Raw genomic sequence first — 16,220 nt, 5'->3', positions numbered from 1 at the left:
GCTAGATGTCAGCCATGTTCTCAAGAAAAGGCTACAACATCAGTCTGGAGTGGCCAGCTGGGCAGTGTGGTTTTGAATGTAAGTCAAAGTAGGAAATAATGAAAACCAGCAGGGAAACAGATAAAGATCAGAACATTAAAGTTAAATACCGTCTAGAACTGACAACATAAGAGTAAAGTAGTGTAATGAAACAGATTTCTTGTAGTTAAGAAATGGGCGATTTCATACGTGTCAGTGAAATGCATTTATCTGCGACATTGTAACACATAAAGCATAAGCAAATTTGAGTAAAAATAATGTGAAGCAATATCAGTACTTTATTGTAGCTTGAAAACATACGATTACAAAACTTACAACACTGTATTCTAAGCAAATGTTGTTTTTCTTCAGAAATATCTCCCTTTGAGAGAAAGAATTTCAAATCCTTTTTAATTGTCTCAAAGTGAATAACATCTACTTTGCCATAACACAAAATGTCAAAACGTTCAAAACTCCATTCGGAGATTGGTAGAAATACAGACGGCGTAACATTCTGAAGGAAGGAAACTATGGCTTAAGTCGGAACACTCTGACCCTTGCGCTGCATAAGGTATCTCTGTCTTAACGGGACAGTATGCTGAGTCTTTAAAATTCCAGTCTGAAGTGTGGTAAATACTAGTTTAAGAAGCAATAATGTTCCATGAATAATGTTCCATGAGGTTTTTTGTCTTTATTTACTGTAAAACAAACATGAATCTAGTTTTATCACTGTACCTTTTTAAGCTATTCTAAGAATTTCTTAAGATACAAGCTCACAAGTTTTTCCTGCAAGGTGGAAAATATTAAACAAATGCCCTAGGTTCTTAGCAATATGTGATAACGGTTTACTTGACAACTATCACTCGGTGGCATCAACAGCAGTTTGAGTCTGTTGCATCCATTTCTCCTCATTCGCACTCTTTCTTTTCCACTTGAGTGAGGCCACCGAACCCAATTCCTTTGGGACCAAAATTTTTTGCGTAGCAAACTGCAAAAGAAGGAGGGAGGTAAATGGTATTGTGAATGTTTTCATATAAAGGTAAATGACTTTCATTTTTAGTACTGCTTCCAAACTTAAGTTAATAAAAGGAAGGAAATCTGAAACAGCGTCTTTCTCGGAAGTGTCGACAGGTTCTAATAGTGAAACTGGAATCACATATTTGAATTAAACAAAAGTCACATCTAATCTTCTCCAAAAAAGAAGAAACTGTTTGTATTTAGGATCTAAGTAATATTTTCATTAAAACTACTTTCCAGTCTGAAAATACTCAGTAAAACTTGGTCTGTATGAGTAATACAGACTGAGTGATAAGTCGGAGGTTTTCAAAGGAGGTTAAAAGAACTAGAGCTTAGTCCAGAAACTATTGATGGTAGTTCAAACCATTTCATTTTAACTCTCTATTGCTAAGTGTGTTCATAGTTACTTACCACAACTCTGCTAGTAGTTCTGAAGTAGTAATGGTCAGCACATTTATCAAAATATCCTAATTTGATCACCTGCAGTTGTCAGACTGCACCCAAAGTCACAAAACTGAAGTGTTCTTCTCTAGGACTCTCTGTAAAATTTAGCCTAGGATATAAAAACTTTGCATATTTTTCACTTTAAGCTCTTCCTAAGAGTCAAGTGAAGTCCTGTGAACTTTCTTGATCTGAGAAGAACATCTGGGTGTATAATTTGGCATGAATGCATCACCTTCTGTACTACCAATATAGTGGAAGTATCTTTTAACTCTTACTGGGAAGAAGTCTAATTAGGACCGTGACCTTAGACAGATGACCTTTGAAGATCTGGGTCTTTGTGCTTTGGGTTGTTTGGTTGGTTGGTTGCTTTGGGTTGGGGGTTTTTTTTGAGTGAGAGAGATTGTGCAGGTACAAGAATCTGCCCAGCAGATACGGCCAGCGTTCCTGTTAGAAGGTCTGAGGACAGATCTGAAAGGATGTCATTTGTAGAAAAATTACAACTTCAGAATTTAAATGTTAATAGTAGAAGATGCAACTGCAATGTCACCATAGCTCTTTGCTTTCAGAAAGTTGTTAAAAAAGATGAAATGAAATTTCATGAAGTTGTTAAGCATGCAGCAAGGTAAATCGTGATGGCAATACCAGGTCTTAAAAAGAATAATTTTAGATTGACTCAGTAACCCAGTTCAGCTCGTTTACAATTCTTACCTTTACAGTAGAGCTCTCCATCTTTGTCTGTAACATTCGTAGATTCTAAACTCTTCCCACAAATAGCACAGCGGAAGCACGTCTTATGCCAAGGCTGAGGAAATTAAGACAATTCATTGTATATTGCAGGAAGAGCACAGCTAGCAGATACCGGACGCAACACACTGTTGCTCTTTATGGTGTGAAAAGGTTAAAATTGTCTTGTTGGTCTTATGGCTTCTATTTTTAGTCATTCTAGATTAGTCTTTTTTTCAATTACTTTATTATCCCATATCAAGATCTTACCTAGTGACTCTGTTATTAATGGAGGCTTAGTAAAAAGCAGAGCGCTATAGATATTACTCTTCTTTTGGCCGTTTCTTTGATGTGCAGAGATAATATTCTAGTGAGAGTTCCTAGAGCAGAGAGCTAGCGCGTCATGTGAGGCAGGCTTTCTAGTCACAGAATCTCTTCAATTTATCTGCAATTGCCACTACAAATAAATGTTTAAATTATAAATATCCCCAGAGATGTTAGTAGAATGACAGTGGTAGAAGAGCCAGCCTGTACTGTAGCCAGGAGTTGTTCCTCGGACATCAACAAGATACAAAAAGTTGAAGGTGGCTTACGAAAAGCACATGGTTTTAAAGCTGAAAGTCAGTACGTCGGACTCTGGAGCAATTTGCTAATTCACCCTCATGTTTTCTTCATCGAGACTATGAGTGAAAACTTAAAAGATCAAGGACCTACTAGCTATAGTTTATCACCATCATAAAAGCGTGCTTTGTTTCTAGTGCTGTAGTAACTACTTACTTTTCCTCCGCCCATGATCTTCTCTGCAGCATACACTGATTTGCCGCAACGGGGACATTTATCCACATCTACCATCTTTTTGGCAAACTTCGAAGGATTAGTTGGTGTAGAAGGGCGAGCAGGCTTTGGTGACCCCCTAAAACAGAAGTTTTCAGTGTTTTAAAATACTGCTTAAAAATGTTATCTTCATTCTAGAAATATGATTTCATGATTTCTTGGTAAGGGATAAAAACTACTAAATTACTGGTCTTAGACGTGCAAAAGTGGTGGTGGTGGTGGGGGGAATGGAAGTATTCTATTGAATTCTGCGTTGTGTGGTTGAAAAGCCGATACTGTAACCACTGGTGTAACCTGTTTTTGGCTGAGTACATGGAGCTGACAGTAGCCACATGCAGAAAAGATTAATGAAAAGTGAAAGTAAAAAAGAATTTTGTTTTATTGAGAGGCAAGAGGGAAAATACAAGCAAAAGTCCTCTCTTTGTAACTGGCTATCTGCTGGTACTCAGTAGCGAGCAGAAAATAACCCTTAGATTTTGCATGCAGTTGTTTCATTAGTCACTGTAACGTTTGGACAGGGAACTGGGGTTCTTAGCTGGCCTAGGGTCAAAAGCACATCAGAAAAGTAGCTTTGCTTTGTATTTCTGGACTCTGTGCTTTATGTCTTTGTGCTAGCTTAAAGCCTTTCACAGAATGACACTTGACTTTCCGGATTGTCGGACTGCAACAGGTCATTAAATCTACAGGCCATGACAGTTTGTGGTACAGAACTCTGCCCGTGATGGATTCATATCTTACAAGGAGCTACAGTTAAATACATTATTTAAGCTTTTATTTCCTGTACAGCATATTGGTTAATTGGTTTCCTTATAGCAATATCAGAAGAAGGCATCGTTGATTTGGAAATGGGCAGCTTTGAGAATCGTAGAAAAATACTATAAAAATGTACTGTCGGAGATAATTAATGTGCAGCTGAGGCTTTTGGAAGATGGTATCCCATTAGAATTCCTTTGTTCAAACATACTCTCGGTGTGTTTGTGACTGTTATTCGAGCCACGGGGAGGATTTAGAAACATTATTTCCCCCATTGAGAGGAGAGTTAACAGTATGTGGTAGTGTGATTATTTCTCTAACAGTAAAACCTAACTGTATTTTAGCCTCTGATAGGGGGGGGAAAAAAAAACCCAAACCTTTTATGTTCTATGGTGAATGTGACTTTACCACTGTGCTACTAATGGCAAATTACAATTGCAGTGAATATTTACGTCTGTGGTTGCATATAAAGGCTGCTTCTGCAGAATAATTGCCCATTGAAGGAGGAGATGATTTATAAAGAAGGCTTAAAGAGACTGAACGTCATTAAAAACTGGTAAATTACTATGTCCACTGAAGGAAAGGTGGTAGGAAAGTCTGCTCTGCTACTTATGCTAGATGTTGTTATGGAAACAGAATAAAATATCTAAAATACCCCGCTAAGTGACAAGTAGTACCAGAAAAAGGTGCTGTCAGTGGGATTTAACTCACTGTTGGAGGTTCAAGCCTAGATGGTCACCAGTATCAGTGCTGAGACATCCTGCCCCTTGTCCGAAGCCAATCCCTTTGGGACCGTATTTTCTCCCGTAACAAGTTTTGCAGTAGATTTCAGATTCGTGAGCTGCTACTGTGGTACTGTCCAGAGCTTTTCTGCAGGCCACTGAAAACGGGAAGAGAGGGGCACATATGGACATTTGCATTTTCAAATTTGAATTTATGTGGTTCAGCATAATTACAATTAGTGTTTTATTTTTGTGTATCTTTAAAAATACAGGAGAAGGAGGGTGTTAGCCTGTAGTCGGTATAAAACTTCACTGAGCTGTTGCTAAAGTAGTTGCGCGTGCACACAACGTGCTCTTTTGCCACTCTAAAGTTATACTCTAACCCTAGGAAAATCAGGAGCTTGTCAAGACAATTTGTCTGCATCTGTGAAGCTTAAAATGGATTTGAGATTATCATCCTAAACTCCCAAATCTTTAAAAAAAAAAAAAAAGAAAAAAAAAAAAAGAGGTGGCAGGGGTAAAGATTCTGCTGTGCATCTGCACCTTTCAGAATAGTCACTCTGAGTCTGCGGTGGCTTTCTCATCTCAGCCCACGCTGGTTTAGGGTGGCATGTTTCTAAAAGAGGCTGTAATGTACGTACCATGTCCAGAGTCAAGCAGAATATATATTTTATTTATCTAGTCACATTTGTTTGAGCTGTAGTGCAAGGCGAAGCAGTGATCCCGAATAACTGGTAGTCTCAGCTCTGTTAGGCTTCCTCCAGGATGGCAAGAGTGTGACTATAGCTGTTCCAAAAACAGAGACCTCTTCCTAGTCATGTTCGTTATAGAGAAGTACTGCTTGGCTTAGCTCACTAGGAGAAGTCTGGGAGACTTTTGGACAGAAGGTGCCATAGGAACGCCCGACATGCATAATGGAATACAAGTTATGTCCTCTATGGCACTACTTTAACCCTAGCCTCAACTTGGAAGGGCCAAAAGTTAATGAGTGCTAACAGCTGCTTATTTGGGGATCTCAGTAAGCAAGTATCCATGTTTTGAGAAACACAAGCCACACGTAGAGGTAACGAGCCTTGCTGAGGCCGGTCTCGCGCGTGGTTACTCTCATCGAGTGGCCGTGGAAGCTAGATTGTTCTCTCCCCAGTTCTTTGCTCCTCTGAGACCTGGTCAGTGTTTAGAGACTGAATTCTGTTACCGATCCGGTGGATCTCCTTGCCGCTTATGCATGGAAACTGAACAATAATGAATGGAAGAAAATAGTAGCTACGCTCCTCATCTGCTTGGTGGCTGCGTATGCTGCACTGTTTTGGGAACTCGGCACGAGACAGCCCCTGCCCCATCGAGAGAGGATGAAGCTTTCAGTTCGGAGTGCCTATAGAAAAAAACCCAGGGTTTCGTAGTATGCTTAAAAACTAAAATTTCAATGCTTCGATCAAATTGTTCACTGTGTCAACAGTGGTTGATGGGGGGGGGGAGAGAAATAGGGAAAAACTTTCCCTAAAACTACCCTTGAACAAGTGCCTGCCCCACAGGGGGCATTCCAGTCACGCATGGGCTGTTGATAGCTTGGAAAATGAAGTTGCTTAGCTCGTGTAAGCAACAGAAACCTGTGAAATACACCAGTATTGAAAGCGGTTGGAAGTTCAAGCTCTAGAAGAGCTAGCTGAGTGTTTGATTAGTCCCTTTTCCCTCCGCGTTTATTTTGACTGTCCTGCTGTGAGTCTAAAATTCATCCACGTCGGAGAATTTAAGCTGATACTGGAACCTCTGCAGCTTTAATCTTGTCACTGTACCGCGTAGAGGGGAAAATAATTTGCAAAGACCTTTAGGTAATAGATTTATAGGTAATAGAAATAAAACGGGGGGCTTCTGTAAATGTGTGAACCTGATCTCGTCGTGCTACAGTCTCTTCTGCTTTGAGATGATAATTATGTTTGCTAAGGGAGTTAAGGGATGATGGAAACTCTAGCAGTAGATAAAGTGTTTCTATTTCTGGCACCTTAGGGATAGAGTATCAATTCACCACGACAGATGGAGCAAAAGCCCTTGAAGTGCTGTTGTTGAAATAACTTTGAGACCTGTCATCTGCCAACAGATACCGTTCACGAGCAGGCATGAAGAAGTTTCAGGTTGATGGCATGAGATCCTGCCAAATGTCCGTCACGGCTGCGGTTAAAGTAAAAGCTGATGGGGAAACGAGGTAGGTAAACAGCAATCTGCACGGGAAGGAGGCTTTGTTGGGAAGAAGTTTCTCTCTCATAACGTTTGCAGGGAAAAAGTATGGAGTGGAGGAGAGCGTGATTTATAGTTTAGCTTGTCTGATGCTTACTGTGTTAACAGGTTGGCTTGAATTGTTTATAATTTTGCCTGAATTGAACTTTTTGGTCGAAAAATCCTGTTGTGTTTTGTGTGTCCGGTCAAATATAATGTAAAATATAAAATATATTTAAAATATATATTTAATATAAAAGCATATAAAAGCTCAGCTAAATAGGTTAACTGTTTCTGTACCTGAGATTAGGTCGGGGAGGATTGCTTTTCTTCTCTTGAGAAATGAAATCCTGTAACTGGTTCATCAAAAAGCCCATGAACATGATACGTGATACTGAGTTGTCCGGAGCTGCTGATTAGTGTGTGTGATTCATGGGAAAAGTAAAGCCAATTAATACACCTCTCATATGCCAGCTGGGCTTAGATGCATCTTCAGTTTTTGACCTTAAACATACTTCCACTGGGAATACTTTTTTTAGTATCATCTAACCTATTAATGATTTAGTTTAGACTTACAACTACAAGGGGCAAATAAAATACTAAAAAAAACCCCCAAACCTCCAAAAAACCCCAACCAACCAACCAAATACAAACAAAAAAAACCCCTCCACAACAAACCAAAGAAACACTTGGCAGAACTATGGATATATTGTTTTTTATCATGAATCACACACACACACACAAAAAATCAGTTATGTTACGAATGAAGCTTAAACTTGTTCCAGTATTAGGTGGGAGAGAAATATTATTAACTATGCCCTATTAGGACAGCTGTTTGTTTTTCTTAGATACTGGAATGTCTACTCATTTGTCATCTTCTGCCTTATCATTTTCTAGCGTTTGATAAAGCACAAGCGTCAGTTAAAGCTTTTGTCATAATTACCCCATTTATGTCCCTCTACCTATAGTTTCTCTGATATCTAGTATTGTTCTGGGCGGCACATGGAAGCAATAAGAAGTCTCTAGTTTTCACAGAACTGAGATTTTTACCATTCTCTAAGAATTGGCTGAAGGTTGTCAATTAACTGAAAAGTTTTTGAAGGAATTCTTTCTTACTCAGTCTTTTAGGCATCGCTTGCAGGGCACTGGGAGAAAGGCAAAGAAGACTCAAGCGTCCTTTGGACTGATTCTGCCTAGCGCTGTACCGTGTCATCTAAGCATGTAATATCAATCATCTCGTGCTTCCAAACAGGAATTCTCTATCCATCCAGGAAAGGAGGGTGAAAAATTGGGTTCAGTGGCTTCAAAGCTGTCATGCTGGAATTCGTACTGCAAAGGTACTAAATCTCAAGCATTGTCTGCAAAATAAACTATTTAGCTATCTTTAGTCCTTATCAAATCGTTTATTCCCTCTGCAGAGGGCAAACAGAGCTGAATTGATCCCTTCTCTAATTTTTCCAGTGCCAGCTCATCTGCAGAGAAAGCAAAATTCCTGGAAGCTGCCTGCTAAACATTACAGAGGTGCGTGGAGTAAAAGAGTAAGTGAAATGGTTCTATATGAAATACGGGGAAGGAGGAGACTGAGACACTTGTAGGGTGTTGGTGGGAGATTTTGATGACACTGGGGTAATGTCGTTCAGCTTTCCTGTATGAAATGAATTAATGTTAGGATTCACCACAAAAGTAATCATCTCCTATAATATCCTAACAAGACATACTCCAGTCTTACCAGCACTGTTTGTTTCGTTCTTCTAGGCTTTTAAACTTGAAACAAACGCGTCATGTGCTACATTGTGGACAGAAGGTAGGGTTTCTTGGAGATGGACCTAGATACCGTGATTCTGCAGCACTCTAGTGTCCCTAACAAAAATCATCCAATGCGTGTTTGAAAAAAGGAAAGCCAGGAGCCCAAGAGGCAGGTTGCCTGGGGTAAAGGGCTAGGCAACTGGGCTTGATTATTAAGAGCCGCTATGGAGCGGCAGACTGGCATTTCAGAAAAGTGACTCCTGCTTTGAAAACAGATACGGTCATTTTCCATCCTTCCGTGACTGAAAGGATGGGAAACGGGTTTCATCTTTAGGTTTCTAGAGAGTGCCGGACCAGAACCAGTCTCACTGTGCTGTACTTTAGGTAGGATGATTAACATGTGACTGCCCTCTGCTTCGAACTTTCCCTGAAGTAAGATGCATAAGCTTTACAAAACTTTCCCTGTGTGAAATTCAGTCTGATGCTGGTTGCTTCTACCGTCCTGTACGTCGCTTAGGGTGTTTAAAAGCCTGCTGTAGGTGTCCCGTGAGCAAACGTGTTGAATTGGGGAAACTATGAAGCTTCTTTATTGCATGCAAAGTAGTACAAAAGAAAATTTACTAGCTTTAATGAAAGAGCTATGGGAATACTGTGAAGTTAAAACAGTGTAGCCCAGCTTACTGCAGAGGAAGCACGTCTTGTGAAAACTCCTTCCGTTGCACTGGATTTCTTCAGCATGGTACACTGTCTTTTCACAGGCACCACATTTGGCTCCACCTCCCCAGTTCGGCATCCTTATATCTGAAGGGTAGCCTAGAAAATCAAATTACATAAATAAATACAACAGCAAGAGTGAATTATTTTAAACAGAACAGCTTGATTTTTTTTTTTTATACACACACACACACACACACCCCCCTCCAGTCAACTGCTGTTGCAGGGTGGCCCCAAGCCGATATCGGCTTGTATGAATTACACCACAGTACTTGTAGATTATCTGGTAGCAGAGAGATGAGATGGCACCGAGGGTCCACCCAGCTTCTACAGCCCTGCTGAGGAGGGGAGACCCGGGGAGACCTTCCTTGCTGTCGGGAACTGTGGGTGGTGTAACGGGTTTTTGAGGCACGCCGGTAGCCAGCAAATACTACGTAGCTGTGCGGCAGCAGGAGTGTACCCTATCCATGGGTGAGGGCGCTAGCCTGGTGCTTCGGGGGACAGGGGCAGCCTAAATCCTCTGTCCTCTGCAACCCTCTTTTGTAAATAAGGATATTCCTTAGCTCAGTGTGTTGAGAGGGTAAATAGGTGAAATGATTGTGAGGCGTTTCAGTAAAAAGGTACCAGGATCACTCAAACCTCTTCTGGAGTAGTGGATCTAGGATTTATTTTCCAACAAATAGTAATTTTCTTTCGATCCTGCCTTCCCCTGTATCCCAGCGTAGCCTTTTTTCCCCTCAGTTTTTGCTTTATGTGTGTTGATCTGGTTTTGCGAGGCAAACTTTAACGGAGGCTAACAAACACTTCGAAGCTTTACTGGAGTTTAAGCAAAAGTGTGGACAGTATTTGGCATTAAATTTTCTACGGAACAGTATTCTACCTAGACTCTCTGTTAAGAGACAGCATATAGTACTATTTATACCTTTCCAAAGCAAATCCTAGTTCATCCAGTGCCACATGAGCTTCCTCGGTGACATGTATAAAGGCAATTTTCCGTGTCAGTATGGTATCATTCTATACAATTCACACCTGGATAGTTCCACCTTGAAGTTTAACAAATGTACGATGTTATTTCAGAGGATGCTTTAATAGAAGCAAGTTGTTTGTTGCTTTTCTGAATTCCTCATAAAACAGCTGCAAGATCACTGTGCTGCACAGCCATTATAAAGTAATAACAGATAGGTTCCTAAGATGCTTAAGGCATGTTTTTTCTTTGTCAATTGTTTTAAAAATCTAAACATCTGAGGGGGGAAAAAAAAAAAAGAGAGTAGTGCTTACTGTTCCAGTTCTTACTATTCCAGTTACTGCTGAAGTGACTTGCCCAAGGTCACACAGGAGGGCAGTGTCGGAGCCAGGAGCCCAGCTTAGGTCACCTGACGGCAGGTTCAGTAAGTGCCCTTCCTGATGATTGTGCTATCACGCATCTGAAACAACCCCAACCTACGCTTTGCCCTTCTGTTTTCTTGTTTGAGTCATCGTTTCTGGAAAGACTGGGACGTCATCTTGTCATCTGCACATCGTATTATCGGGATGTTCCAAGCTCCTGGCGCAGACCTTCCTTCTCCTTCTTGGAAAACCAGTCACCTTCTTATTATAGTTCTTTTGAAGCCCTCTTGTGCTATTTGTATTTGATTAAATTCACCATGAGATATTCTTAACTAAGAAAAGGATTGTGAACACTGAATCAGGCCTGCTACCTGAGAATTTTCTTCTGAAGTCAAGTGAGAGGGAGAGAGAGAGGGGAATTTATCACAGCATTGATGTAACATAGCTGGTATTTTAAATGGCTTGCATTTTAGACTAACATTTTACTATGTCTGTATGTACAGACATACATATGTCTGTATGTTGGATGCTAATGTCCCATGTTTATCATCGTTTTAGTGACTTCTGTACTGTATCTTCTGAATTTCAGAATGAAATGCACAATTTCTGCATGCCAGCTCTGCAAGCTTAACCTGAAGCCGAAGGGAATTCTTTCTGGCTGCTAATGCTAAAAACCATGCAATGGTATAAAAGACACGTCTGTTCAGCAAAAGGAAGATAGCGTAGGAGCGTGTGCGCGTGCTAAAGCAATAGCACGGAAGACGTAGCAACGTGAGCACATTTTAACAATCAGTGTCTGATAACAATGCAGATACCAGCATATCCAAACATCTCCGCTTTAGTACTGCGGTTATTAGTATATCCTTAACCCCGTATAATTACATATGCACTGATGTGACTGCTGCCTGCGGTAGACGGCATACCTGTCATCCTCACGCAAGATCCAATCTCTCCTTCTCTTTGTGAGGCTGATTTATGCTCAGCTGAACAACCTCCCCGCCTCAGTCAGCCTAGCCCTCTGCTGTCATACAGCAACGGCATCGTTAATCTCTTTCAGGCACTACAGTTCTCTCGGGAGGCTGTTCACGAGCCGACCTGCTCTGACAGTTAGAAAACAGTAATGATGCAAGAAGGAAAAGAAAACTCGGCTTGCCTCTGACTGTTTATCTGTATGTAACGAGTAAGAAGCAAAAATCTGATGCAGCTGCGATAAGAAACAAAAATAACTGCATGCAAGGAACAGACTATGAATTTGGCCCCTTCTTACTCAGCGAAGGCTTTACTGAATAGAACTGCTAAAGTCCTTTTTCCGTTTCTTTTAAATGGGAGGTAAAGAAACGGAGAGAAATCTTTCACGTAGGTAAAATCTTAGTGTCTCATTCTGCCATTCTGTATTTTCTCCTATTTTTAAAGTACTTCTGTATCGGTGCCATTTTTTTCTCTTATAAAAATAGTTCAAGTAATGCTTCAAACATTTTAAGAGAAGGAAGAGGGACGGGAGATAAAAATCAGTTTTGTGACACTTTCTTGAAAATTAAAATGAGATTTTTGCGTTCACAGTGTTCCCTCTCAAATCAAGTTTCCAGTCGAATCCCTTCCCAGCTCGAGCAGCACCGATAGCTGCCTGGGAGGAGAGCGGTTTGTACCTCCAGTCTCTGTAAAACTGCTTCTGCTGTTTTAGTTCCCCTCAAAGGCACACCGAGCGTCGCAGCCTGTGGCAGCGGGATGCTTGTTGGAAAGTAGCTCCAATTATGTAATTAGCTGAAGGAAAAAAAATAATCTCTGAAAAAGTCTGATAATGCGTGGTAGTGAACCTTGTGCTCTTACGGGCTGTGGTTAGAGCTCTTAAAAGAACCATTGCTCCTGACGCTAATTATAGTAACGTGACTGGGCATGCATACACATTTTCCATGTCTTTTTGGCATCACCTGATGGGAAGCTGTAGGAGAAAGAAGTCACAGTAAAAACGTTCCCATAAGGATATCGGCGTAAGAATGGCAGCGTGTGCCGTGATGTCTGCGCTGGCTGGCTTAACAGCTGGGTGAGGTACCCGGGCAAGTCCGTGCTCTTCGTGTCCTTGCTTTGTTCATCTCTCCGAACACCGAACTGCAGCGGCCATCCCTGCGGATGCTGCCTGTGCGGCAGTCTTGCCACGGGCAAGTAAATTCCACAGGGTATATGGCATTCACAGTTTTCTACGCGTCTAAATTATAACGGTGGATTAAATTGCCATCCTTACAACGTGCAGATAGAACTCAGTCTCCTATTTGTGGTAGGAAAAAATTATACACAGTCTTAACTTCAGTGAATTTCGTTGGGTGTCAGTATCTAAATCCCCTTGAAATTCCCTGAACTTTGTTGTCTAAACCTGGTTAACTTGCAGTGGCTGCTAACCACATGGTACTCGTTATATTTTGGTGATCTAGTGGGAAGTAGAGTGGGCCCACTCTAAATGTATTAAACATGTGACAGAGGAACTTTTGAGTATTAATATTGCGGCATGTTGGCAGGCGCTCACGGTACTGTTAAGCTGGAGGAGTGTTCTTGGTCTCGCTCTAATAGCATGCAGCAGCTCGTATCCTTCCATTTCAAAATGCAGCTCCTATATGGAGTAGAATTTACACACATCGGATGTGCAGCCAAGGATACGTGCTTCTCATTATTTAGAGCTTGTAACACTACTATCTAGGCTAGCCTCAGAGCAAGGAAGCCTTTGAAGTGTTTCTGTGCTCTGCAGGGGCATGAAAAAATGTGAGCCGTCTTCTGTTGGGCTGTTAGTCATACTGTACAAATCTGGATGTCGCATAACTGTCACAGTGTGTCTCGCTCTGATTAGAGTGCTATTGATAAGAATATAATCTAAAAATATATTTAGATCCATTGATCTAAATGGGAGGTGGATGCAGTATTGGCCCGATGAAGTTGTGTAGAGAAGTAAAAGGCAGCGCTAGCGCTAGACAGTGCGGTGCGGGTGAAAAAGATGTTGAAAGTAATTCTGGTGTTTCCTTGCTAAACACGAGGTTTTCCCTTCTAAGTGCTTACACATTTGACAGTCCAGAGCTCAAATCATATCTGAATGGACTGCAGAAGTCACTTGTTGTGTGGCTGGGAGGGTTATCTCAGGGTGCCACCTGTGCTGCAGAATGGCTTGCAAGTGGATAAACAGAATGGGAAACATCGGTCTTCATGACCACTGGTAGAAACGGTGGTAGAAATGCTGTACCGGGACCGATGGATAGGATGTGCCTTGCATCTCTCTTTATTTTAGTCCCAGCTAGCTGTTCAGTCTAGACTCGGTTAGAAGTATAAGAATACTGATTCCTTACCTAATAAATAAACAGTGATAATATCAAATTAAATCACTGTCTGCATTGAAATGCAAGTATCAAGGCTGCATTGGAAATTCTTTTCCCAGCTGAAGTCTGTGGGAAATGCCGATGCAGCCAGGACCTCTTTCGGTATCTAATCGCAGCTCCGCTGCTGACCTGTCCTGTGACCACCGTCATTCGACCGTCCTTAGTGTTACTCGCCTCACCAGCACCGTGGGGCTGTAACAATATATAGCTCCCTTTATAAAAGTAGCAATAAAATGCTGCTCTAGTTTTTCTCTTTCTCTGCAACTAACGCTCCTATGTTATGTTTTATCTTGATGTGCCTGCGGTGTAAAGCACAATTCCTGCCACTGCATCTCAAAAAGCCTGAAGGTGTTTTTGTCAAAATCCAATCCATTGCAGAAAGCGTTTTCTCTCGGCAGAATAGACTCACACCAGAGAAAATGTTTGTATTTGGAGAGTGAGCTCATTTAATGAAAGATGCAATATTGTTATGTATAACATAACATGAAAAAATGAAATATGAAAAATCATATTTCTTATATTCCGATGCATTCAATGGACTATGGATACAAGTAAATTTTCAGTTTATTAGTTAGGGTCGTGCGTTTAGCCTCCACCACGGTCTCATGATGACTAACATTTTTCCTTTATTTCGGCAGTAACCCAACACATGGAGATCAAGGGATGGGAATTTCCACACTGACACAGGAAAGTTAATATGATTTTTCATTGACACTCGTCACTCTAAGTTACACCAGCCCTTTTGAAACAAAAGATTTTAAGTGACTTGGTATGAAGCACGTGATGTGCAAAGCCGATAGAAAAACCCACAGTCCTGTGTCCGAATCCTTTGCTTTCATCTCTGCGTCCTTCCAATTATCTATTATTATTGTAGCATAGTAACACCACATTTCTTTTAAAACTTCCTTGATGCACACTGTTGCAGAAATTTAAGATTGCACCTCCATAAAACAAGATACCCCGACACTAGAACAAGGTACTCAGTTCTGACTTAAAAAACCACCCCCCCACACACACACATACTCGCACATAGACGCACAGAGTTCAGTTGGATTCATGTGGCTGTGAGAAACTGCGTCCTGCTGTACAAATGACGGGTTCCTTTTTCCAGACCTAATCCTGGGCTATCAACTTTCACTGTTCCTTCCACAAGATCCTTCTCTGAATCCTTATCTGTGCACTAAGTCTCTTAAGTGCCAAGCAAAACTGTTACAGACCGTGAAACGTTGCCGTGATGATTGAGATCAGACACAGAATTATTTTATCTACGTACAAGGCTTTATTCTTTGAAATAATTTTACCTTTAGGTAGAAAACTTTTTAAAGTAAATAACTTTTTTTTTTTTTTAAAACTATAGGGGCTTTTCTGAAGACTTGACCAACCGTGCTGCCTTTTAATGCTTGAGTAATGGACGTGTGAATTCTTTCATCCTGCATTCTTATCTAGCCATTTTCGGTCAAGCCTGCATAGAAGTTTCCTTCTCACTTGATATAAAACCAATTGGTCACTGACATTAAATATTTTGAGGGGTTTTGGTTGGTTGGTTTTTTTTTTTTTTCACTTCTAGTATACTTTTATCTGAGAAATTATGAAAGCACGTGAATTTGTATGCTTTAAAAAGCATATGTACAAAGACAAACTATTTGTGGAGAACATAATTCTGTAGCTCTCTAACAAAATTTTTTAAAGCTTCTGAAACTTCTGTTATCTGGTCTTGCATGTAGTCAAAACGTGTCTCATTAACGAGGATCCCCACAGCCCTGTTCTTGCAACACTAGTAGCTACTAAACGAGCTGCGAAGCCCGGGAGGATCTCTTTTATCCGTTGGCTCCTCCAAACCTAAAATAATGCTGTCAGCTCTGTAGGACTCGCGTCTCTGTACTCTACCTACACATTTCTCATTGTCGAGCAATAAGCTGTTCCTACCACCTGTTGGGAAAAAAAAACCCCTTATATCAGACAGTCTTGGCGGAACGCGATATACTATACTTACTGGGGTCACTGGATGTTTCTCCCTGTTTTCTTAGGCCTCGAAGGGTTTGAGCGCGAAGGATTCTTGCACTCTTTAAACGCAGCGGCCGCCGCTGTCGGCCCTATAAGCTGGGAGGGGAGGGGAATGAGAGAGAGTTTCAGGGATCTGAGCAATGCCATTGCTATCACCACGCTGAAAATAACCTCTGACAAAAGCCTGGCATTTTGTTCCCTTACGTCCACTTGTGAGTAGGTGGACAACAATGCAGCCCCTCAGATTACACCTAGAGGGCATTCCTGACTGCAGTCTAATAGATCAGAAATAAAGAATAAAGTTTTGTAGTTGCTACCGCATTGCTTAAATGTGAATCATAAAATAACAGTT

The 16,220-nt window shown here is 41.0% G+C and overlaps 1 protein-coding gene across 1 annotated transcript; it reads right to left on the bottom strand.

Annotated features, from left to right (window-relative positions):
* Nucleotides 1-296: 296 nt before the first annotated feature.
* Nucleotides 297-15,957, bottom strand: CSRP3 (cysteine and glycine rich protein 3). The gene is made up of 6 exons (XM_009286438.2): nucleotides 15,858-15,957; nucleotides 9,150-9,281; nucleotides 4,501-4,669; nucleotides 2,980-3,115; nucleotides 2,188-2,281; nucleotides 297-1,006 (listed from the first exon to the last, which is right to left on the bottom strand). The coding sequence occupies exons 2-6, from the start codon at nucleotides 9,259-9,261 to the stop codon at nucleotides 927-929; spliced, it is 591 nt and encodes a 196-aa protein (XP_009284713.1). The 5' UTR covers nucleotides 9,262-9,281; nucleotides 15,858-15,957; the 3' UTR covers nucleotides 297-926.
* Between the last annotated feature and the right edge of the window lie 263 nt (nucleotides 15,958-16,220).

This window comes from Aptenodytes forsteri, unplaced genomic scaffold (assembly GCF_000699145.1).
Source record: "Aptenodytes forsteri isolate BGI_AS27 unplaced genomic scaffold, ASM69914v1 Scaffold252, whole genome shotgun sequence".
In the NCBI taxonomy this organism is placed as follows: domain Eukaryota; kingdom Metazoa; phylum Chordata; class Aves; order Sphenisciformes; family Spheniscidae; genus Aptenodytes; species Aptenodytes forsteri.
This window is presented reverse-complemented; position numbering and strand designations above follow the sequence as displayed.